This window comes from Lagopus muta, chromosome 2 (assembly GCF_023343835.1).
Source record: "Lagopus muta isolate bLagMut1 chromosome 2, bLagMut1 primary, whole genome shotgun sequence".
Classification (NCBI taxonomy): domain Eukaryota; kingdom Metazoa; phylum Chordata; class Aves; order Galliformes; family Phasianidae; genus Lagopus; species Lagopus muta.
The window spans coordinates 46975889-47000254 of record NC_064434.1 but is presented as its reverse complement, the minus strand read 5'-3'; the positions used below and the strand labels follow the sequence as shown (position 1 = coordinate 47000254).

The 24366-nt window shown below is 38.1% G+C and overlaps 2 protein-coding genes across 3 annotated transcripts; one reads left to right on the top strand and one right to left on the bottom strand.

The window, feature by feature from the left end:
• The first annotated feature begins 237 nt into the window (after positions 1 to 237).
• On the top strand, positions 238 to 7523 carry FAM162B (family with sequence similarity 162 member B). The gene is made up of 4 exons (XM_048935566.1): positions 238 to 476; positions 905 to 1016; positions 3053 to 3161; positions 3356 to 7523. Exons 1-4 carry the CDS (start codon positions 353 to 355, stop codon positions 3452 to 3454), a joined length of 444 nt encoding a protein of 147 aa, XP_048791523.1. The 5' UTR covers positions 238 to 352; the 3' UTR covers positions 3455 to 7523.
• On the bottom strand, positions 4999 to 24250 carry KPNA5 (karyopherin subunit alpha 5). Of its 2 annotated transcripts, none has more exons than XM_048935562.1 (14): positions 24142 to 24250; positions 21958 to 22091; positions 19545 to 19646; positions 19374 to 19473; positions 18524 to 18618; positions 17665 to 17796; positions 16919 to 17007; positions 15933 to 16032; positions 14307 to 14470; positions 13534 to 13612; positions 12007 to 12132; positions 11400 to 11527; positions 9516 to 9694; positions 4999 to 7891 (listed from the first exon to the last, which is right to left on the bottom strand). In XM_048935562.1, the coding sequence occupies exons 1-14, from the start codon at positions 24143 to 24145 to the stop codon at positions 7704 to 7706; spliced, it is 1620 nt and encodes a 539-aa protein (XP_048791519.1). In that variant the 5' UTR covers positions 24146 to 24250; the 3' UTR covers positions 4999 to 7703. The 2 variants fall into 2 exon arrangements, with proteins under 2 accessions (XP_048791519.1, XP_048791520.1); XM_048935563.1 differs by lacking the exon at positions 24142 to 24250 and adding an exon at positions 21194 to 21305 and having other exon boundaries at positions 21958 to 22072.
• Between the last annotated feature and the right edge of the window lie 116 nt (positions 24251 to 24366).

Genomic DNA, 24366 nt, shown 5'->3' with positions numbered 1-24366 from the left:
GGAGTGCTCCAGCTGAGACGCTGTAGGCTATCTTGCACAGCACTGCCACAGGCTGCTTGCTAAATACATATTCCGTACCGCTTTCCAGACTTCCTTTTAATGTTTGTTTGTTGTTGTTATTTGTTTTCCCCAAAGGATATTTTGGTACTGTGTGAGCTTGGACCGCCCCGAGTGTTTCTCTCATCAGTCCCATATGACTGCTTTAAGGTGGGCGGGTGAAGCGGAGGCAGGCAGCTCCTCTCAGCCCCCAAGAGCTGAGCAGGGCAGAGCAGAGCAGAGCAGGGCAGAGCAGGGCAGAGCAGGGCAGAGCAGAGCGAGGGACCTGGCGGTGCGGTGCTGCCCGGCCGTACCCATGCTGCCACTGCCGCTGCGCCTCCGCCCCGGGCGGCTGAGAGGTGCCCCGCTGCTCCGCCCGGCCGCACTAAGAGGAGCCGCCGCCGGCGACGGGCCCGGGCGGGGCCCAGGAGACCCCCGAGGTAAGGATAGGGCTAGGCTGGGGATTGAGGGCCCCCCACGGTCACCCTGGCTTCGTTATTTTGCCTTCTGGCTTAAACGCCCAAGTGTGAGTCTGTAGGTAGAGGGATGTTTAAACGAGAGCCACAAGGATGCTCCCCAAGGGAGGTGGTCCAAGGGCTGTGCAGAGGGAGAAGCACCTCCATCCCTCTATCCCTGGAGAAGCTCAAGGCCAGGTTGGATGGGGCCATGGGCAGCCTGAGCTGGTGAGGCAGCTCAGCTCTCAACAAGGATATGAACCCGGATGGGCTTTAGGGTCCCTTCCAACACAAGTATAAGTCTGTGGTATGATTCCTCCTCTGGCCACTAGAGCACTAAGAGGGATTTGCTCTTTCCACTCATTACTGCCACTCATCATGGCCTGATGGGGTGTTTCTTTCCAATCCTTCAGCTGAACAGGCACACAAAGTGGTTGCAAGCTACAAACCTTCAAAGTTTGACAAAAAAATCCTCCTGTGGACCGGTCGCTTCAAAACGGAAGAAGAAATTCCTCTGAGGATCCCGTAAGTTTATTCCAAGGGTGGCACTGGGTTGAAGGGCATGAAGCAGAGGGTGCCCAGCAGAGCACTGCTGAGCTCAAACTGGGAAGAACTTTTGGCACTGAGAGCTTTGAAATGAACTAGCAGGAAGAAAACTCTCCTGTGTTGCTGACAAGTTAGAAAAAATGTTCCCTACTGGAGTCCCCAGATGCTGTAATTAAGAATTGGACTCTTGCCTTGGTCTCTGCATGTTGTTGGTATACATCCACACTGCCTTGTTTGTTTATTCCTGATGTGTAATCAGAGAAGGATGTTATCATAAACTGCGTGTTCTATTTATTGCCCCCATAAACAGCTCTAAGGGAGCTGAGAGCCGCTAAATGATTGCATCAGCCAAACTGTAATTTATTATAGCTTAACGAAGAATATGAGGGAAAAAAAATAGATACAGAGGTCGTGAGAAAAAAATCCCCAAAGGCAAATCCTAGGACAGTTGAATACTTGATGCAGCCTCAGCCTCTGGTTGACCCCTGCTCACCTCAACTTGCTGTAAGTTGCTTTTCCCAAGGTCTCCAGGACCACTTTGTGCCATTGCAGCACACAGAACTGTATGAACCACTGAGGGTGTCCCCCAGCCTTTCCTTCACCTGTTTGTTCCCAGCAGTGTTGCTGCTGCTTCTGGGGCTGAGCAGCAGCTTTACCGGAGCGTCCAACTGCTCTTGCTCAGTGCTTATCCCACTGCCTTTTCTTACAGGAAGGTCCAGGCAGGTCTCAGAAGCATTATTTGCACTACTGAAGTCATTGAAAGGTGTTTGTAAAGGTACTCTGCTAATCCCTGCACATGTGCACAGTAACCACTTGGACAGACTTTCTACCTTCTGTGTGAGCAACACATTTCTAGGAGTCACCACAACATTCTAAAATAAGTTAGTTTTAAGACGTTGAAGTTGAACTGTATCAGTTTTCAGCGTTAATAAAGCACTGCAAGAAACTGTTTGCTACCTGTGAACAAAATGTGGCTGCTGAAGATGTGTGGTAAGATGAGGGTCAAACCTGCAGCCCTCACTCAAAATGTTTAAATCAATGACAGCAAACAGCTGTTACTGCCTTCGGCAGAGGCTTAGCCAGGACCTTGATGAGGGATAGAGTAACAGTCCCTAATGTGCAATTAGAGGAGATAATAAGGTTTGTTCTCCTTAAAGCAGAGACAGAAAGCTAGGAGAAAGTGAAAACCTGCTTCTGAAGAATTTCAATTAGTGCACTGAGAAATATAATTAGGTTTATAAGCCAGACCAATAACACTTAGAGCTTTGCTTTTGTTCTTACAAATGGCTTCTGGATTAATGGCTTTAGGTGGCAGTCTGTTGTGCGGTTTGTTTTAAAGATGTTGTGCTTACATTGTAATGTGAAAGGGGTTTCTTGTAACCAATGCATTGCCAGCCATTAGCCAGGAACCTGCCCTGCATCCGGATGCGTGCGCTGTAAGCACTGGGGGAAGTACAGCAGAGCTGCCTGTAATTTGTCCTTTTCATTGTGTTAAACCTTTGAGAAACATGTATTTATATATACATATATATATACATATATATATATATGCATATTTGATGTAAAGGAAAATAGCACACATTCAGTACTATAACAAATATCATAGAAACAGTGCTTGCCAAGTGCCACATCTGGCTCAGGGAATGACTTCACTGAAATTTCTGGATGTTTGCAGTGATGGGGAGGTTTCCCGTGTTCCTGGTTCTCATAAATCCCCCTACATCATACTGTGAGCTTCAGGTGCAATTTGTAGCATGTTTACCTCAAGCACTTCAGTGCAAATGGTTTTTTTTTTTTTTTTCATATTAAAATATTCCACAATCCTTTAAATGTCATTTTTTTCTGCTGGAAATGGTTAAGGGTGCACCTGGGTGGTACAAACCCAATCACCACAGCAATAGATGCTTCTTTCCAGAGTCGATTTATTTCCACTCTGCAGTAGTGATATTACAACTGTGAGATCTTGAGAAATGCTTCCATTTTTTAATGACTCCGTTCCAAAACTTTAATTGCAGGCCAGAGATGCTAGACAGGGCAAGGAACAAAGCCCGTGTTAAAGCTTGTTACATCATGATCGGCCTTTCAATTGTTGCCTGTTTTGCAGTGATTGCTTCAGCAAAAAAGGTGAGCATACTGCTGGCTAGCTTCTGTGTAGCATACCTCAAAGTGGTGGCATTCTGTGAGAACTCAGGGTAACAGTGCTCCCATTGCTTTGAAACAAAAGCATTAAATTGGTGGTTAATCCCGAGACCAGGCCCATTTCTCCATGCCAATGGTGACTCACAACACTACTCTCAAGAAGGGCTTTCCTTCCGCAGGCTGCAGCACGGCACGAATCCCTGACAAGCTGGAATTTGGCAAAGAAGGAGAAGTGGAGGAAAGAGGCCGCACTGGCAGCGGAGTCAAAGCCAAAGTAACTTTGTGAGATGCCTCGTGTCCTTGCAGGAGCAAAGTTAACAGTCAAGAGAGGTTAGTGAATTTCACCACCAAATGGACAACTTTAGCATTGCACAAACAGAAACTAACAGCAGCGATTCTGAGATCACACAAACTGAGGCTTTTGTTGAAGATAGCATACACACTTGCACCTGATTAAAACCAGAGTGCGTTGCACATGATTAAAACCAATAATTGCAAAGAAGATGAGGTAGATGCCTAAGAATGAAAAGTAAAGGGCTTGCCAAGTGCCCACAATCTGCCCTAAAACCTTTCTTTCAGGCTTGACATTGAGTTCTACTAAAAAGATCAGAGTTCCTTACTGGAAAACCTAGTTGCATTTTCTTAGTGAAAGGTTAAGTACAGCAAAGACCAAACAGTACTGAAGTAACAATACTGAAACTGCAAAAATAAGGGGACAAACAACGAATTTTTGTAGTGCTAAGCATGTAACAAACTAATTGGCAAGAATGCTTCAAAATTTTACATACTGAGAGAAGGCTTGGGGAGAGAAGGCAAGGGAAACAAATTGGTGATTACCAAATTCTCTAGTCCTTAAAGGCTTCACTAAGAATTTCCCAAACGAGTGCTCAGTTCTACATGTGATCATCATACAACTGTACGTTTGGTCAGATGTTTAAAAATCTATTTAAAAACAAGAGGTGCTCGGCCAAAGTGCACAAACCAGCCTTTCCAAATTCATTTTTCTCAATGTTGTATTCAAAACGGCATTCGTGTTTTCCAGCCTAAGAAGCCACACTCATTAAAACACCAAACACAGCACGCTTCTGCAAAATAGGTTTTTATTGGTTTCTGTATGGTATCTGGAGATTTAACATTCCCTAAAATTGCATACTACTCATACGTGTTTTGTTACAGTAACTGGCCTTTGGCCTGGATTTAAAGATGCACTATTGCTATCTGAAGATAATACAGGTACGTTAAGTCTGTACACGTTATATGAAGATCTTGTGCGGTAACTGAAATTTCTCATTCCAGATTTCAGTGAATTCTTGAGGTCACTGTTGGAATTTTATCAGCTGGCAGACCAATGACAAAAATCCTCAGTTGGACAATTTATTAAATTTAAACCAACTGAGAACTAGCCACGAAAGAAAGACAATAGTGCATCTTTTTATTTTACTTATGTATTTATTTTTAAGACAGACCTGACAACAGAAACTTTCCAGTTGCCAACTTCTCCTACAACTTATTTCTGGGCCAACATTATTACTATCTTTTGATTGCTGCTAGCAACAGTTTTTAAAGCAAATACTGGAAAATTAAAAAGCTGTATGAACCAGTCCTCAGACAAAAGTGCAACGATGAAAAACTTAGATATGATTCAGTGTGTCAAGAGTAGGGAACTGAAAAATAAATTCCATGCTTTGCATAGTTGCATAGATTAGCTAGCTGGTATTCACATTTAAGCAAAACAAAAGGTGCCCAATACCCAAACTCTCCAAAACTGTATTTTGAAACAGACTTCACAACTGACGGGGCACATCAGTATATCATACAAACACCAAAATGCTTTTTTCAGTTGTTTTTTTTTTTCCTTCAGTGGTTTCATCTGTCTAGGCAACATTGTTATGCTCACATCTCTACTGACAGGTGACTACACCAGAGCTGACTGTAAGACATCATCTTTTTATACTGTTCATTAATGTGCTTTCAACCAAATGTGCAAGAAATCCAATGATAAAACAGGAAGGACCATTTTTTATGCTTACAAAGACATATTTTTTTGAACAACGTCAGAGTAAACCAAGTGTTGAGTTCAAATAACTTTTTCATTAGCTAAAGCCCATCACTTTTATCTCCCTTTTAAGCTATTACACTTAAATATATCAGACATGAAATATATTTACCTAAATGCATAAAGTGCAGTCACTAACTGTTCAGACAACATACCCACAAAACTGAAGACATTCTTTCAAAACAAATATAATACTTTGTACGCCCCCTCATTTCATTTTCAAGTCTTCCAATCGAGATTTTTATAGTTCAGATTTGGTTTAAGTTAGAGAGGCTTATAAATGCAGTGTTTGTAAGGTCCTCCAAATAAAAAGCAGGCACAACTGGTTACATAACATTATCAAAACAAGTTTGTTAGAAATAATGGAATACCCTGTTACCTGAATTCTTTATTTCTACACTAGAAGAACATAGAAATTCAGCATTTACTAACAATCGTAGTATATTTCCATGATCACTACCCTGTACTTTGAACAGATGGTGAGAAGGAAGGTCAGCATATGCAAACTGAAAACTGTAAGAGTAAAAAGGGCACAAATACAATCATCTAATATTATATGAAAATTTGGCAGCTGTAACTCAGATTATCACGCTATTCAAAAGCATTGTATGCTGTACAAATCTAGGTTTAAAGTGTCATTTGATAAAATATCTCATTATTCAGAGTTCATAAAGTAACAGCACTCCTATATACACACCTCTTACACGTCTAAATTCCAGTACAAAGACTTCAAAAAGAGACTTCATTCCTCCCAGTTACATCTTAGTCAAAACTGATCATTAATCTTAAAAAATCCACTTCAAGTCCCACATTCAATTACAATACAATTATATATTGCTGCAACATCAAAGCGAAACATCTTAGAATCCTAACTTGCACGTAAAAAAAATCTAGATATAAAATGGTACTGTAGATGATATCACCTTTAATACGTATTTTTCAGTGCATTAAAATATTGTGCACAGTGCCATGGGATAAGTAATTTCATGTTTGAACTGCAGCTTTTTATGAAGTATGAAATGCTGTCATATGCCAACTCACTTAACCCAGGAGTTTGAAGATAATACATTAATTACAGATAAAAAAAAGAAATCATACTTTAGTTAATCCAAAGTATTAGTTTATCCAAATGAAACATCTACTGATATTCCAGAAACACTGCATATATGCAAGTCCAAGCACAGCACACATTCTTCTGTACTCAAAACTGTTAACGTGAATATTAGAATTCTGTTTCTGTTAGTGTTTAAACAGCAAACACTGTGCACTGCAGAGCCTAAATATTTAGAATACAGTAACTTCTAGTTAGTTTTGGTGTCCACAAACTTAATGTGTATTTACAGTATAACAAATTGTCAATTAGCTGGAAAGGAGTGATTCTCTACTCACTCCTCCTTGCAGTATTTTCATTGTCTTACGAGAAGAGAACTGAGTTAGTTAACTTCCAGAACAACTCAAGTGGTGGTAGCATATTTGATCAAAAATGTAACACCTACTTTCTCAACCTTTAAGAAGCTACTGTTACTAGAAAGACTAACACTGCAACATTTCTCCAACTGAAGTGCTGTTACTACATTTTGGCAGGAGACAGCTGTAAACCATCTGCTTTGTATTTCCAACTGTACAAATGACCATCTCTGTCATCCATGATTGCAGCATTCTTGTGGTAACTACAGCAACCGCTTCCACAGCAAAGTATTGTATTTGTGGCTGACTTTAAATGCCATTTAGCAGCTTTAATTACAGAGCAAGCACCAAGTGACCAGCAAGCCCTCTGCTGATTCCAATTTGAAAACTTGTGAAACAGTCTCTTCCCACATAATTGTGTAAAAGCTTTTTCAGGTACTCAGTATTACATATTGTGTAATTATCATTATATATATGTATTTATGTCTTTAAATACATTTTATAAATAAATTCCAACAGCGTGTGGTAAAGTAAGTAACGTGTGGAAGTTTCATAATTTAAATAAATATTTTTCACATTCCAATTCAGCTTCTAACAAGCTCATCTTTATTTCATGCCTTAGTTCTGAAGCAATGTTCAATGCTTCAATACAAGAGGTAGATTTGATAGACTGGGCAAGTCAAGCCTACTGCCAAAAATACAACTGTCAGTAACTGTATTGCTGATACGGAGTTTGAGACTACAAGAAAGATTCAGAACTACTGCCTAAAATCCTTTTAAGTCTTAGCTTAGCAGTTCCTGTTAAATCACATGTAATGTTTTACTTTAGACATGATTACTCACAGTTGTTTTCTGTACATATGAGAATCAAAAAAAAACAACAAGTACAGAACAAAGAACAGTTGTATCTAACAAAATACAAAAGTGCATGAGCTGCTTCTTCATCTATTTCTGCAAAACATACTCAAATTTCCCTCTACCTTTGGCCATAAAGAAAAGACTTCAGAACACAAACAAAAACTCTACAAGTGTATACATTTTATACTTGTCTTCACTTGAATAGTTCACAACTGAAACCCCTCCATTGGAGCCTCCTGCTGTTGGAAAACAAACTGCTGCTGACTTTCATCCACCTGAGGTGCAATACTGGAATCCTCTTCTTCAACGCCAAAGTAATGCTCTATGAGTTCAAAAGCCTTTTGGTAGATCTCCTGGTTTTCATGTCTCTGAAGAAATTCAATTTTATCAAGTCCTAAGTTCAAAACAAAACATTTTCATAGTCTAGTTTCTTCAGAAGAATTTAAAGGGAAACTGATTCTAAGGATGAAAACTTTCTGGTGGTACTTAGATGAACTGAGATGGTTTGGGGTTGCATTTCTTTTATTTGGTATAACTGATTTTCACATACAATTGTGTGGTTGTGTTTTTTCTTTTTCTTTTTTTTCCCCTCCCTTTCTATTCTTTTTGCCTTTTTTTTCCCACACCAAATGCTCCTAATGGATATATTACTGAATTTCTTAACCCACATACCTTTATGTTTCGTTTTCTGCAACTTCTGCTGTTCAAACTATTTTTCATGCTAAAAGAATATAAATTAATCTAGGGAGGAAGTGCTTATTGTACCTACATAGAATTTGTATACACAGAAAGCAAGTAAGTACGCAGTCACGACAGCATAAAACTGCTTGCCACAGCCATTTCCAATACCCTCATTCCTTTTCTTTCACTTTCACAGTCTTCAAAAGCACTAAATCCTATCATCACATCTATCAGCTTAGTATCACTTTTTTTCAAATTTCCTCTGTAATTTGATGATGCTTTGTTTCCAAAGGCTTATCACGTGCAAGCTGGAGGAAATAACCTGCTGTCAGAGTACCTGGAGATCAGGTAGATGAAGACTCAGAATTCATTTTTAGCTGTTTAAGATGTTTCAGTTTCAATTTACATCAAATTTGGAAGGGCTAAAAAGAAATTCTTCTAGTTATGATAGAGGCTGGAGAAATAAGTGTGATGCCATCAGCTAATTCCCCTACTCAGCTCCAACAGCCTACTCAACTAGCAAATTTATTGTCTAGGTTCTCTATGTGTAAGTGAAATTTAGAACAGACTTTGGACAAGATTTGGACCAGAATAAATTTCATTAAGCCAAATAAACTTTTATTCCTCTTATATGTTAGGCTACAAAGAAGGTCCTGCAGGTTGCAGATTTTAGAAATGCAGCTCCTAAACAGAGAATTCAGATTTAGTGCCTACTTGGAAGAAAAGTTAGTACTATCCTGTCAGATATAATACAGTCATCCAGAACTGTTATGACCAGTTGTTGAAACACAAACATCTGCCATTTTTATGCTGTCAGAAATTACAAAAAGATAAGCCTCCATAAATAATGCTGAACTCATTATGATAACAAAATTGATGTTTAAATTGTAAGTCAGAAGTACCTAGCCATGAAATTCAACAAATGTAATTTTAATTTTGATAGTTTAAACTGCTTTTGAAATACAGTTTAATTCCACAAATCTTAACAGAACAAAATACTTCCATGTATACTCATAAACTTATTATGAATTCTTGCAATTACTGATATTTACTATATTAAAAAGTGACTGACTTCAGGAATAAGCAAAACTAACTCTGATCATTCATCCCTATACAGTAATGAAACTGAACAGGACAGAATTATATATTAAAGTAATAAAACTATGCTGCAGGTTTAGGTGATAAATTTATGCCAATACTTAATCTGCAATGATTTAAAGTCTACTTACGTTTGAAGTAAAAATTCTTATACTCACCAAAATAGTTCACTACATTTTTTACATTTCCCTGGAACAGGTAAGTTTAGGTATGTAGCCTTGCAGTAAGTAAATTCTTACCATATGCTTCCTCTATAAGGGCACAATAAGGATTAATGCCCATTCCATTTTGCTTAGACTCTTGTTCTCCAAGACGCAGAATATTTTCAAGTCCATTCAAAGCCACCTGTACTATTTTTGAATCCATCACAGTCAGGAGGTCACAAAGAGGCTTGGTACAACCTAGTGCTACCAAATACCTTTAGGACAGCAGAAAAAACAGAAGAGGTTGAGGTGGAAAAGAAGGTCTGATAAACCAGCACATTTACTCTTATATGACGTCGTTACACATTAGCCATGATTTTGTTATAAAATAAATGGTTGAAACAACTGCAACAAATAATCTAAAGCATGAAACACAAAGATAACCTCAGTCTGAAATACAATAAATATTCTAATTTATCCTAATGAGAAAATGTAATGTACATTCCTAACAGAACTTCCACATCTGTAGTCTATTCAACTTCTTTCCACTTATGATCCTCAGATGGATTTAAATGAGTACACGAGAAAATGACAGTATTGGCAGTAAGTTCTTTCCTCAGACATTAGAAACTTTGCAGCAAAAAAACAATAATTAAAAAAAAAAAAAAATCACACAAAGTAAGAAGAGGGGACATGGCTCTGAACCAACACAGTTCATATTGTTAGCCCATCAAGATACCAGTCCAATTGTCCACTGGAAAGGACATAACAGTAAATACAACAAAATACTGTGATTCTGAGCAACCTTCTTCTAATTTTGCACAAAATCCTAACTTCTGGAAGACGTTACTTATGTCCTTGTTTCCAGTCTGCATGGAAAACAACGACACTAATGTTTGTCTGAATCAAAGGATTGTTTAAATATTTATCAGTTGTTTTAAATTATCCTACAGCTGGACAGTAGTATCTTGGGGATCTTAGAAGTGCTAAAATTTCTTGATAGTGACAGCTGTCATAAAATTTAGCAACTCTGTGCTTTCTGGTAAGAAGCAACCTTTGTGCTATTACATACATGATATATGTTTGGTATTTGAAGACTGCTATTAAATTTAAGATAACACATTGTGCAAGCTATTAAAATAACAAAACCAAACCCAAACTACCAACAATAAATGCACAATACCAAAAAGCTTTCCTTACCACTGAAAACAAGTAGTGGCAGTACAGTAAGAAAATCAGAATGAGATTTTTTTTTTTTAAATAAACAAACATGCAGTTATTGCAACAAATCTCCTGAACACGCTGGTGGAGTTGCTACATAATTTTGTGCACTCAGGTTTTTAAATTTTTAATACTTTATATGATCATTTTAAAATCCATTTATCAGCTATTGATTGAAATGGATCAGTTTGTTAATGGCTCTCTAGTTTCTCAGAATGTGTTTTATTCTAGTTATTCAACAGGTCCACTGTCTGTAGTATTTTGATAGTTGTCAAGTAGATTTTTAATCAAATCCCATTTTGGGAAAAGTTAGCTATCAGCATGAAGTAACACTGTTAGTGAATTTATGTACATGAAGAAACCACTGAAACTCCTAAGTCCTCCTACAGAGAGATGCAATCATATTGCACAAGCTTTCTAAACAGCTGTCCTAAAGTTTTCCATTTTCAAAACACTCACACTGTTTGCTGAATGTTTAAATAGTGCCTGACAGCATAACATTGACTCTGGAAAATAATCCCATGAAAGGTTTATGTCTAACATCCCAAAACCAAATTAACTGAGTTAGTTTATTAATTCTACTGCATAAATTTTCCTATTTTTTTTCTGAGCTCCTATATGTTTAAGTCAGCATAGACAGAGCTTAAAAAAATTATAGTTATGTTTAGTTTTTTGTTGCCATGTTTGTCAGGATTCAATTCGAGGAAGAACATGCCTTAGAAAAGATATCTAGGCAGAGAAAACAATACCACAGCTTACCTAATCTGTTCAGGGGTTCCTCCTGATGTTGCGTTAGTTATGGCCCATGCTGCTTCTTTTCTGGTGCGAAATTCAGCTTTCTGAAGAATCTCAATCAATATTGGAAAAATATTTGCATCTATAACTGCCTAAGAAACAAAAAGAGGGTAACGATAATTTATAGAGGTTAACATACAGAGGGCAAAAAGATTAATAACCTCACTACAGTGGTAAGCAATGCCTGTTCATATGAAAGGAAGCAATGTTTTCTTAGAAGGCATTCCACTAACTACAAATGCTAAAACAAAATTCACAACTATTCCAACGTTGCAATTAGTTGATTTCTCTCTGGTGATCAGGATACACCTTACCAGATAGATCTACTGAAAAATCATGTGACATAAGCACAAAATTTGAAATTTTGAACTAGAAATCAAGCCTCACTTGATCTCAACAGAACTTCACTTTGGCAATTTTATTCAAGACATTCAAAACTTACACAGAATTATAGACTGTTAGGACTACAACAAGTAATGCAATCAATGTAGCATCTTATTTCCCTTTGTGAATGAAAATCAAATAAAATAGTAAAAACAAACCCACCCAAATTGCTATACATAGTTTGTACCTGAATTTGAGCTCTGTTTCCTGCAGTAATATTAGAAACAGTCCAGCACGCTTCTTTTCGAATAGATTCCTTGGGACTACTAAGCAAATGCAAGAGACAGGGCAATGCAGAGCAATTTAGAATCACCTAAAATAATGGGAGAATTGAAGATTGATTTGTGTATGTATATGCACAGATAAATCACATTACAGGTAAATTCAAAAGAGGTGTACTTTGCAACACATTTATGTGACAAAAAGTATCAAAAATAACATCCAGCATTTGCTCAATACTGTACCGTCTGAATACAAATCCAGTTGTCCATACAATTTGAAAGAAACTGCCCTCAACTAAGTTCACATCAGAAGACTAAAGACACCAAGAGTGCATAAGGCTGCCTAGTGCCAGAGCATGTATTTTTACACGCCTGAGAAGTGTAAACCTAATTTGTTCACTCTTTTTGAAGGGATATATATTTTCTAATTCCTTAATGAAATCTGCTCCAATAGAGCTCACAATAAATTAGGCAATTACCTGATTTCACTATTTTCCTTTTATGCTAGTACTGTAGGCCCTTCAGGCACAATTTTCTTCAAAGGACCTTGGTAACTTTCTTGCATTACTTCAAATTCAATTCTACTTTTCAAAATTTAAACAAAATGTATCTCTGTAACAAACTTTTATCAGACTATCATACACAAGTTTATGAACAAAACAAGTGTATGCACGGCTTAAAACAATGAAAACTTTGCGTTTGAAGGCTTGGAAAAGGGAACTGTAACACAACTGAATCCCCCAGTTAGGAAAATAAATAATTCCACCGTTAATGGAAAGCAGCATTTGAAATACCATACAAGAACGAAGCAATCTGAACAGTGCATCTATTACAGCAAACAATGCTGTAATGAAGTGCAGGAATTTTATGATTAAAACACCAGACTAAACTAAATGTCAAATGAGCAGTACAGATTTGTAGAGCTTCCTTCAATTTCATATCACAGAACCTTTTGAGTTGGAAGGGACCCTTGAAAGCCATTAGCCCAACTCCTCTGCCAGGAACAAGGACATCTAAAGCTCCACCAGGGTGCTCAGAGCTTCATCAGCATGACCTTGAACACCTCTAGAGACAGGGCTCCCACAACCTCTTTTAACCAACCTTTTTCCAGTGCTTCACCATCCCTACTGTAAAGAATTTCTTATGTCCAATCTAAATCTCCTGTCTTTTAGTTTGAAACCATTCCCCCTTGTCTTACCTCAACAAACTCTGCTAAAGAAACTGTTCCCTTACTTCTAATAGCCCTCCTTTAGACACAGAAAGGCCATTATCAAGTCATTCTGGAACCTTCTCCAGGTTGAACAGCCCCAGCTCTCTCAGCCTGTCCTCATAAGAGGCGTTCCAACCCTTGGAGCGTTTTTGTGACCTTAATGTATGTGGCCTATATATATGCAGACACTTGTATTAGACATGCATTCTATTGTAATTTAGTATGACATTTTTACAACTACTTTCCTTTCAGACAATTCTTTTTTCTTAAATCAACATCTTACCTGTGTTTGAATATCATCACCAGTAACAATATTTCCAACTGCTCTTAATGCAGGGGATACCACCTTGTAATCATTGTGCCTGGAGACAAATATTGCTTGATGTTAACAAGTAGCACAGTATAATTGTGAATTTTCAGTTAGCAGTGATTTGCTTTGGGTGGTAAACTTTTAGTTACAGAGAACACAGCATTACTTCATCCTGTTCTCCTGTTGTTTAAACAAGTTTCACAAGTGCAACCAAATGGACCTGTACTATGTTGTCAGTGTTGGGAACTACCATCTGACCTATGTTGCAGTCCCCATTCAAACACAGGGATTTAAGTCTCCTTCTCAAGGAAAATAACGAACCATAAAATAAGTATTCTGCAACAGTTCAAAAGTAGCACAAGCCTGACTCCAGACTTCGTGAGTTCAAAAAATATATATTGGTTTTCAACAAGAAAAAATGCAACATGAAAATTAAAATTGTTAAGCTGACTGATTCACAATTAAAACTTCATCTTCAGTCAACACCTTTCTATTCTTCCATGCAAATGAAATCCTACTTCTTCTTATTATTTAACATCAAGGAGTATTTTAGAGAAAGCATTTGTCACTGTGAACAGCTGATAAAATCCCAGGAGCCAAGCAAGCTAGGAGATATCTGAAAAGCTATCAGACTGATATGCTCATTGTTTCATAAAAATAAATTCAGATTTCAGGTGAAAAAACACAACTCTGTTTGTACTCATTGACTATACCAATAACTGCCTTGTGATAAAGAGAGAACTTACATAAGCAACTCTACCAATCTTCGGCACACTCCAGAATCAATAACAGCTTGGATTTTATCATTGGGTCCATCTGAAAGGTAAGAGAGGGCCCAGCAAGCATCTGCTAATACATCCGGATCACTGCTAAACAACAGTCTTGATAAAACATTTAAGCAAGGAGCAACCTGGGTTAAAGAAAAATGTTGCAAAATTAAGTGTTTTGTGTACTTCAGAAAACATTCTGCAAAGGCATATAAATGCAACACTATTTACTGCCAAACCATGAGTTCATCAGTGAAACAGGACCTAGGTGAAACATTTTCTGATTAAACTAGACATCCAATTCAAATCAGCAAATTAGCTAAATTTCAATTAACAGCCTACTTACTTGCAGATACTACATTAGGTGTATGGTTGCTCAGCTTTAACAACTATCTGCTTCTAGAGATAATCAAGAATTACTGATGCTTTCCTGAATCACTCAAAAGAACAATCGTACAGAAGCACGATTTGTTATTAGTAATAATCAATTTGCAGTCACTTTAAGACAAAGAATCTAAGAGTAAAATCAACATTCACTGATTCAAACAAGCTATGGCTAACCTCATTTCAACTAAAAGCTCTGACCCTAATACCCTTCAACTTAAAACCATTTCCCCTTGTCCTGCAGTTATCAACCCTTTCAAAGAGTTCCTAACTGTGTCCTGCTGGTACTATCGCTAAGGGCAAGAAGGAAAGGAGCTATTCTTATTAGCAGCTGCATACAGGATATCCTCCTCCACTAAAGTTAAAGTAGCTTAAGCAGCAAGGAATCTTCTTTTTTTTTTTTTTTTTCTGCCAGAATGAAACACTACTGGAAGACTTAATTTAGCTATACCAATTGTGAGGTGATTGATTAACTGGCATCAGAAATCTCCTTTTGTAGTAATTCCTGCAGAGAGATTAACAAGTAGCAACTCTGTATTCTGTGAGTGAAGTTTTAAGACACGCAAATTGACTCCAAATTACATTCAGCGATCATTTTAACATCAGCCAGAATACTCAACATGATATTCCATTTTCTACTGCCACTACCATTACCAGAAATTAAATTTCATACTGAAAATAAAAAGCTAATACTCCTAACTAGAGACAGTCTTACTGTCTCAAAAAGTGGAGATAAAGCGAATGAGAGAGGGCAAATTACCTCTGTCACAGTAGTCTGAATTAATTGAATTTTTTGCTCTATAAACAGCAAGGAAAATTTTATTCCTGCAATATCTTATTAAGTAATCACAGCATAAAAAAAGGAAAGTAAAAAAGAAAAGCTTCAATCATAACTCACATCCTCTAACACATACCTACAGAAAACACAGACCAAAAGGCTTTGGTGCCACCAGAAGTACTCCTTGCTTGTCACTGCTTCAGTGAATGACTACCTGCATCTGACCAAATAACTTCTCAAACTTCTCAGTCATTTAATTATTTCATTTAACTGCTAACAGGTCAAAGTAGAAAATGTTGAGCAGATACAACAAATAGACTCAATTTTATGTTTTTAATGTGATCACACAGTCTTGTCTATCTCCACATAGAAAGACTGCATTATATTACAAACAGAGGCTTCCTTTAGCTTTCCAATTTCTTGAAATGAGTACTTCATTATACCTTACTGAAGTCTGGAGGTGGATTCTTGCCTCTACAGAGATTTGAGAGTGCCCAGACTGCATTTCTAGTTGTGGTAAGACGATTTGAATTTGTTAACAGTCTGTCAAAGAGATAGAAAATAAAAATAAAAAATCGTTGCAAAGGTTTTTTCTCATCTACTATCATCAATGCCTTGTATCACAAAACAAAAACCAATCTTCTTATTGGGCACCAGTTCTACGTTATTTCTCTTTATAGTTTAAATGACACTGAATTATCTTAGAAGGGACTGTTATGTGCATAAACATCACATTCCTAAAACAAATACACACGCGTATAAAGTAAGCCACTGCTCATATGAAAAAAAAATAAAAAATAAAAAATCACCTGACTAATCCCTTTCAAAGTGGTTAGAAGATGCAACCTACCCTAGAGCTAACACTGATGGTTTAATTCGTAAGACCCAATTAATATTTTAATAAAGGCTGCATAAAATACTAGAACTTGAAGATTTTTTTTTTTCCATTTGTTTTACTGTTTTTAACAGAATAGACGTGGAAAAATTCAATAGCTGAAAAATCAGGTTCACTTTCAGATACATATCAAAACTCATCAAACCCTTCAGCCTTTAAATCCTCAAGGAAAGCAATCACATTATGTTACTTTAAGCTGTTTTAAAAATGTTTTAAGTCAACTTGGTATTTTAAGTTCAAATAACTTGAATGCTAGTTGTGCTGGGTAGCTTTTTCACCTGTGATCAAGCTACTTTATAGCCCACTGTAGAAGTACAGTAAGCAGTGGAATTATACTCGTAATGAAGAGAAATCTGCCAGTGGAACACTTCTTGTTTAACAAGCAGTCTGCTGGCACATCTCAGCAACCAAACACAGACTGAAGCTTGGAGCTACCAAACAAAAAAGCAGGGAAGCCAACCAGTTAGAATCACACAAATGTATCACTTACATCATCTTTCCTACCCGATGTTGGTAACAATTTGTAATACTTACTCCAAGAGGGGTGGTAATATTCCACAGTTTAAGACGAAGTCCCTGCATTCTGCGTTATCACCAGCAATGTTACCAAGAGCCCACACTGCCTTAAAAATGAAAGCATCCAAGTGAACTTATACATGTCTGCAAATCAGATATCTACATATCTGTACAAATAGTCTACATATTTTTACAGCTAACACAAGGGAATCCAAAAAGTCACAGCATAATTCTTAATACAACACTTCAGAAGACTACTGATTTATATTCTGAATTTTCTGTGAACTTACGCAAAGTCTGTAATATTACCTATTATGTGAAGATGAAAATACAGAAAAACTAACAAAAAACAAATTCAGGAAGACACTGATTAAGACTTTAAGAAGAAGTACCTAAGAAATAAAGCTGCGTTGTAATCTAGAACATTTTGTTTTCCACTATATTCTGTTACCCTGTTTTAGATTCTATCTACTTGTACACAGCACAAAAGAAACGAGGTGCTTTCCTCAGATTATTAAACAATATTAAAAAAAAAGAAACAAAACAGGCTCATAAAGGACTTGGAAAAAATTGGAAGGGGTTAGGGTATCATAAGGGAAATCTAAATCCAAATTTCTGTTTTCCTGGAGTCAAATCAATGGTATAATAGGTCAATGGGACTCAGATTTCTTTATCTGAACTAAGAAAAAAAAAAACTGGAGGGGAGGAAAGACATTCCTAAATTAATTTTGAAGTTATAAAACATTGTGCAAGAAAACAGTTACCTGTTCCTGTACATCTTCATGTTCTGAACTAAGCAATTTTATAAAAATTGGAACAGCTCCAGTTTCAATTACAACTTTTGTATGTAGAAAGGTTCCAGATGCTATGTTTGTTAGAGCCCAAGCTGCTTCAAACTGTTGAGGAGAAAAAAAAAAAACCAAACAAAAAACATGTTAAATAACTCAGCAGAAAACAAACAAACAAAAAAACCCAAAAATTTATGGTAAGCAGTTTGACACAAGAGTTTCAGAGGTTACTTTTCCAACTTCTTTTCCTTTCCACTGAAACATGTTACTGTAATTTCTGTGCATTAAGATTATCTCTAAATCTTTTCATGCTATGCTCAGTCATTTCAATGCAAACGTGCACAAGGTTACCAGTTACTCTTACTGTTTGTCACTTATTTTTCCAAGATTTCTTTCCAAGAGTTTTAGCTTCCAAGTTTTCCTGTATTTTGTTTCTTTTGTAAGATTTCAACTCTAGAACAGTACACTACTTCCAAGGAAAAAAACAAAACAAAACTGAAAAATAAAAAAACCCACCCAGATTCTGCTCACACATCTACACTGACACTTTCAATACACCATTCTGGAAACCCTCTTGAACGAAGACCTCTTTCTACATCCAAATACATAACCAGCTAAATACATTACCCTAAAGACTACTGTGAAATTCACAAGAGTTGAGCTACAATTCCAGTGGCAATTGTTAAAACTTGGGATATCTAAAACTTACAGCTTTGATAGATATAATTACATTTTCTTATTTTTAATTTTTTTTTTTAATTAACATGCTTTCCAAAGCTGTTCTCAGGATTTCTGACCCCATTCCAAACCCTAACCAAGCAGCAGCCAAACTCACTTGCAGTGTGTAATTCTCACTCCTCTCTAGAAACTTCACAAATCTCTGTACTACTCCAGGCTTTTGGATGACTTCATCTATGGGTGGATTAGGCTCTGGGGGATAAAAATACAAAAGCACATATGCATAAGACTAACAAGAAAAGACCACTGCAGTTACTTTTTCAGTACAACACAAAACATGAATGATTCTCAGAAAACTTAACATAAATTTTCAGACATTTTAATAGGTCTGAAGGAAGGAGTTAAGCTTTTTTTCCTTCTGAAGATTGCTGGATAATCTCTTAACAGGCTATAACTTAGCAATTGCTCTACTCTGCACAATAACACATACTGTCGCCTATTGGGAGGTTAGCACAACACTCTTCCCTCAATCAATAGAAAAACTGCTGTTAGATTAAACTTTAAATAATCAAGCATATGCCTGTACAGTACTTTACAAATACATTTTACAATCTCAACAAGAACATGAACAACAACAACACAAAATTACAGCCATTCTTTGGCAAGTCATAGTTTTTATCCCCTCAAACACAGAATCAGAAAATCAATTACCGAAACAAGTACTTCAAGTAATGGTAGCGTGCTGTTGTTAGTTACTGCCTTGGGTGCTTCAATCAAAATATCCTTTTTTGTGATTTTGTCCAGAAGACTTAACAACAGAATAATAAAGCTTTTTGCATTTAGTCGTTAGGTTAGAAGAGATTTGGTACTGTTTTTGTTACACACAAACTGAGAAGTTTCTGCAAGCTCTACTTTAAAAAAAGTAAAATTTAATGTTAACTGACTCTGTTTGACTAAAATTTGTAATAATAAAATAAGAGGAAGAAGAAAAAACAACACTTACATACCTTTAGATAACAATTTTCTGAATTTCTGAGTTGCTGTGAGTTGCTGATCAGGATCATCTGAGAAAATCATCTGCACCATATCAACTGTAATAACTTCTTCCTAAAAATGAAATAGGGGTTTTGTAGGACTAGTATAAACACATAAAGTTCTAAACATTCTAGAGTTATTACCTCTGGAATAGGTACAGTAGAGCTGACGTCAGGATCCTGAATTGGACTTTCCACCATAGATTCTTCATTTCCCGGGAGAGAAACATTTCGGCGTTTAAAGAGCTAAACAAAGAAGAAATGTGGGGGGAGTTTATCACACAGTGGATACTGATTATTACTTGAGGACACTGGCTTTCACCTGTACGAATCAAAACGCTTCAACCCACCTTCCAGTTCATTCACGCAAATGGAATTCTACTTTAAAGTTTTAAGAACGTAACAGAAAAAACACTGCTATCTTCAGCATCTTGATAAATAGCGCTGCAACACTTCAGGCCAAAATTAACAAAACTGGAGGTTTTGAGCAAAGAAAAGATTTATAAATCTTTCAGACAACGGCGATGATGATACAAATCTTTTTATTTTCATTGTTTCATACTTCATAGTTTAGCATTTATTTTTAAAAGGGAAATAGTATTCTTAATTTTGAGGCAAAAAACATCAACACAAAGGCAAAGTCTGTGTGTCAGCACACTGTACTCCACACTTTAAAAGAAAGCATAAAATCTCCTTGCATGCCAACTGAACAGTAGCTACACTTAGTATACAAGTTTATTTAGAAAACTAAAACTGTAGTTGGAAACAAATGACGTAGATTGAAGGCAAGCTTTCAAATTATGTAACCTTAAATGTTCTCTATAACCAAAAAACATTTGGTACTGGCTTCAAACACCACGTGTGTTTAAAATACATACCTGTGCTGCAGTATTTAATAAGCTATGCTTAATGAGTACCTCCTCATTTTCTAGCATGCAAACATAACAATCACGTTAGCCTGTTTACTCCCACAGACCAAACCTACAGTTAGTACCTTTAATTTACTACTACTCATAAAACTACAATCCTTAACAATTCTAAGAATATCATGTTGGTAATCTTAAAAGCAAATATTAGAATCTCAGACCACTGAGTGTCTCAGATTTCATTGGGAAGCATAATAATGAAAACTCCTGTTAAGTCCTGAAGTAAGCGCTGTTCTCAAAGTTGTCTACAGACATTTCAGTATTTCTGTGGTCACAAGTGCCCAAAACTAAATGAGAAACACCATGTTTACATGTAATTATATTTCAGATAGGAACCTAAAACAAAGCATTCTCCCTTTTGCTTGATCAAACTCTGGATCGAGCATAAACTTGGACCCTAACAATTGCACAGTCCTGAACACAAACAAGGTTTTAATTAAACCCACAAAAGGAAGAAGAATCAATGTTCCTCTTTTAGAAAATCAGCCATTCTTCCTAGCACTCAACAATGCCATACAGGATCTTGTAAAATGTAAATGATAAAAATGTAAACCATTTTTGTCCAGGAAGACTCTCTACAATTTATAATTTATCTGGAGCCAAAACCAGACTCATTTCCCTGCACAAACTTGATCCTACCAGTGCTGAAGGAGATGAAAACACCCATCCAACAATTATGGTCAAGGTATTCTCAACTATCACAACATTCAGCATGGGAAACAACGTTTTTCTCTTTGTTTGTTTTAATAAATTATTTACCTACGGAGCATTTATTACAAAATACACAGAACTTTCAGCAGGAACTGCAATTCAGAAGAACTCAATCACAGGTAAATGCTCCAGCAGCATACTGCTTCTTACTCTTACCTCTCTGGCCCAACTAATATAAATTCTTTTTCCATGCAGTAGCACCACTCTCCCAGGAGAAGGGTAAGCACTCCCACCTCAGAGGGGACTGTAGATCAGTGCCTGGGACACACTAGGTGGTGGGAGACAAAAGTCAGCCACTTTAGAGCAAGCAGAAGAAAAAACTATATTCCTCATTTTCCAGGCAATGAACTACTAAATATTTTGGGGAAAGGAATTACTACCAACTATGAAATTATACAGTACTCTAAACACTAAAAAATAAAAATCAAAATCAATAAAGACAACTTAAATATCATATTAAAATATCTGTAATTTCATGTTTACAGACCACTATTTGTTGACCACTACACTACGCTATGATAGAAAAACTCTTGGGCAATTTGAAGTCCATTCCTCTCACTTCTAATAGTGCATCTCTGGCACAAATTTTAGAAGAGAATGCAGGTTTTCCCATTCTTACCAGAAATAAGGTTAGCCTTTCAGCTCAGTTTTCTGCTCACATGTTGAAAACAAGACTAAGGACTAGATTTAAGACACAGGTCTCTACTTGAAATGCCACAGTGACTTACAGGGCTTCTGTCCACCTTTTTGATTTATAATCCTACCAAGAGGTGCCTTGTGCTCCCCAAGATTGCACAGAAAACACTTTTAATTTGGTGCTCTGGCTTCTGCTTCACAGGAGGAATCTGCTTAAGTCCTTTCACATATCTGAATTCAACTGCATGAGCATTTAACAGTTAACAGCTCATCAGGATACTTACTTGTTCTTCCCTTTTCTGTTTCCGAAGCTGGATTCCTTCCTCTTCTCTTCGTCTGCGCATTTCTTGAGGATTAAGTGCATTATTTTTGTAGCTTTTCATTCTGAAGTTATCCTTCCCTGGGCTTGACATGATGTCTATTAAAAAAAATAATAATAATAAAAAAAATTAATTACTCCAAAAGGCCAAACCTTGAAAGGCAAACCTACTATCTCTCATACTAGAAAAGTATCTAAAGCAACAGCTCCTGTACTCCTGTAGCTGCTGGCAATACCCAGTTTACCAACAAAAATCTCCAAGAGAGAAATCATAGAAAAATCTTTGCCTACACAGGCATTTCTGAACTGCAGATTAAACCACAGGCTCACTTCAGAGATCAGGCACCTCATAAGGGGCATAAGGAACCGCAAAATGAAGTTACTGATTTTATGAGCAAAATAAGACAATAAAAGCAAAACCACTATGTTGCTAAATTTTGACCTAAATTTGAAGGAATGTCTGTCACCATCAACAAGTACAGGAATTTGCTTTCTTCTCTCAAAAACAAATCCCAGAAGAAAACCTGCTGTAATTACTGCTTCATTTAGTACCTCACTGCATAGTTTCTTCATTACTTTTTTAATACCCATCACAGAAGTGCAAAGCAGGATCTAAAAGTTACGCTAAATTTCCTTTTAATCTGTATGCAGAAAAACTCCATAGGAAAAAAAAAAAAGGTTAATGACATCCAGACAAGTATTCCTTCACAATTTTAAATTTAAAATAATAATAATAATAATAAAAATGACTCATCCTTAATTAACAGCTCTTTTGATGTACAAGGAAAATTAGAATCTGCCTGTCAGGCATATCAGCTGTGTAAAGAAGAGTGATACAACATGATTCTGCTACTGAAATGATCAAACTGACTGAAAAAGGCTGTGAACAGCCCAGTGCTAATATTCAAAGCCAAAACTGTAGCCTTCATTTGAAGAAATAACTGTCAAAACTGTGATTCAATACTCTAAGCAAACTCAGCTGTTTGGAATTATTTCACAAGGAAAGATGCATAAGCCTATCTGAACCATGATCAAAGTTCTCTTCCAACTTCCATGCTGAGATTATTATTACTATTATTTTTTTTTTAATTTTGTTTAACATCAACAGTATCAAGGCCTGCTGAGTAATAAACACAGGCTGTAAAAAGCCAACAGCCCACATTGTTAGGCTGGCACCATCAGGACACCCGAGGGGTCAGCAAGCTGTTTCAACCAAACACAACTGCTTCATGAGAACCTTTACAAGTTATTGCCATTTCTGGACACAGAGCTGTCTAAGACACTGTATGAAGTCACTGTCTTCTAACTCACAGAGCTTCCAAAGTACAATTTAACACTAAGAGCATTTTGTCCAGCAACTCTTGTGGCTTAACTAGTTCTCAAACACCGTCGCCTTCTTAATCACTCACACCTTGAGGAATGAGTTGGGCCAGTACACCTGCCAGGCCAGGCAAGGAACCAAAGGTGAGAAGACTGCATTAAAAGTAACTCCAAAATAACCCAAGCTCTACATAAGCGATCAAGCAGAAGGAAGCTCTCCTCAAAAAGAAAAGCTGCTGAAACCATAGCTGCGACCCTTGTCCCACGAGGGCTTCGGAATAAGAACCAGAAGGGCAGACAGTCGAGCGGTGCTTTATCTACTCGGGCATCACGACTGCATCCAGCTGCGTCCAGCTATACCTCCGTTATCACCGAGCCCCGCGGCCACCACATCTCGCACGCCGCCCACCTGTTGTGCCCCGGTTGCGGCCGCCCCGCCATTGCCCGCCGCAGGGCTTCCCTCACTGCCCCTCAGCGCCCGGAGCGCCGGAGAGACCGCGCGAAGCCGTCGCCCGGCCCAGAGCGCGCTGGGCGCCGCGTCAGATCCAGTCTCGCTCACTAGCTGCCCGGACGGAGGGCACCCGGCCCCGGGCTCAGCTTGCGACGCTTCTCGCCTGCACCCCTTGAAAAGACGACGGAGAAGCGCTCTTGCCGGCGGCGGGAAGAAAGCAGCCCCTGTCCCGGCGCTGCGGGACAGTCCCAGCACCGCGCGCGGCATCGCCCCGCCACAGCCCAGCGCCTCCGGGCGGGCAGGAGCCCGGCTACGCAGCACGGGGCACCGCGCCCCGCCCGAATCCGAACGCGGCCTCCCCGACCCACCGGCTCTTACCCATCGCAGCGGGGACGCACCGCACCCGCTGCCCCCGAAGCCAGAGAATCCCGCCGCGCTTTGCGCGGCGCTCGGCCCCCAGCCGGAGCGCAAGATGGCGGCCACCACCCCACCGCGCGCCGCACTGCCCACGGGCGGGCCTCGCCGCTCCCAGCAGGCCCCGCGCGGCGGCGAAGGGCGGGCGTAGCCTCCGCCGCCCCGGGAAGGGGACGGGGCTTCCGTGCG

Excerpts from the sequence above, each read along its gene's own strand:
- KPNA5 (XM_048935562.1), bottom strand. Across the intron at positions 19,647-21,957 it reads AACAGAAAAGGGAAGAACAA|CTCTTTAAACGCCGAAATGT; the intron begins GTAAGTATCCTG and ends TTCTTTGTTTAG. Across the intron at positions 7,892-9,515 it reads CCTTATAGAGGAAGCATATG|GACTTGATAAAATTGAATTT; the intron begins GTAAGAATTTAC and ends TTTTGAACTTAG.
- FAM162B (XM_048935566.1), top strand. The coding sequence starts at position 353 with ATGCTGCCACTGCCGCTGCGCCTCCGCCCCGGGCGGCTGAGAGGTGCC. Across the intron at positions 477-904 it reads GGGCCCAGGAGACCCCCGAG|CTGAACAGGCACACAAAGTG; the intron begins GTAAGGATAGGG and ends CCAATCCTTCAG. Across the intron at positions 3,162-3,355 it reads TGATTGCTTCAGCAAAAAAG|GCTGCAGCACGGCACGAATC; the intron begins GTGAGCATACTG and ends TTCCTTCCGCAG.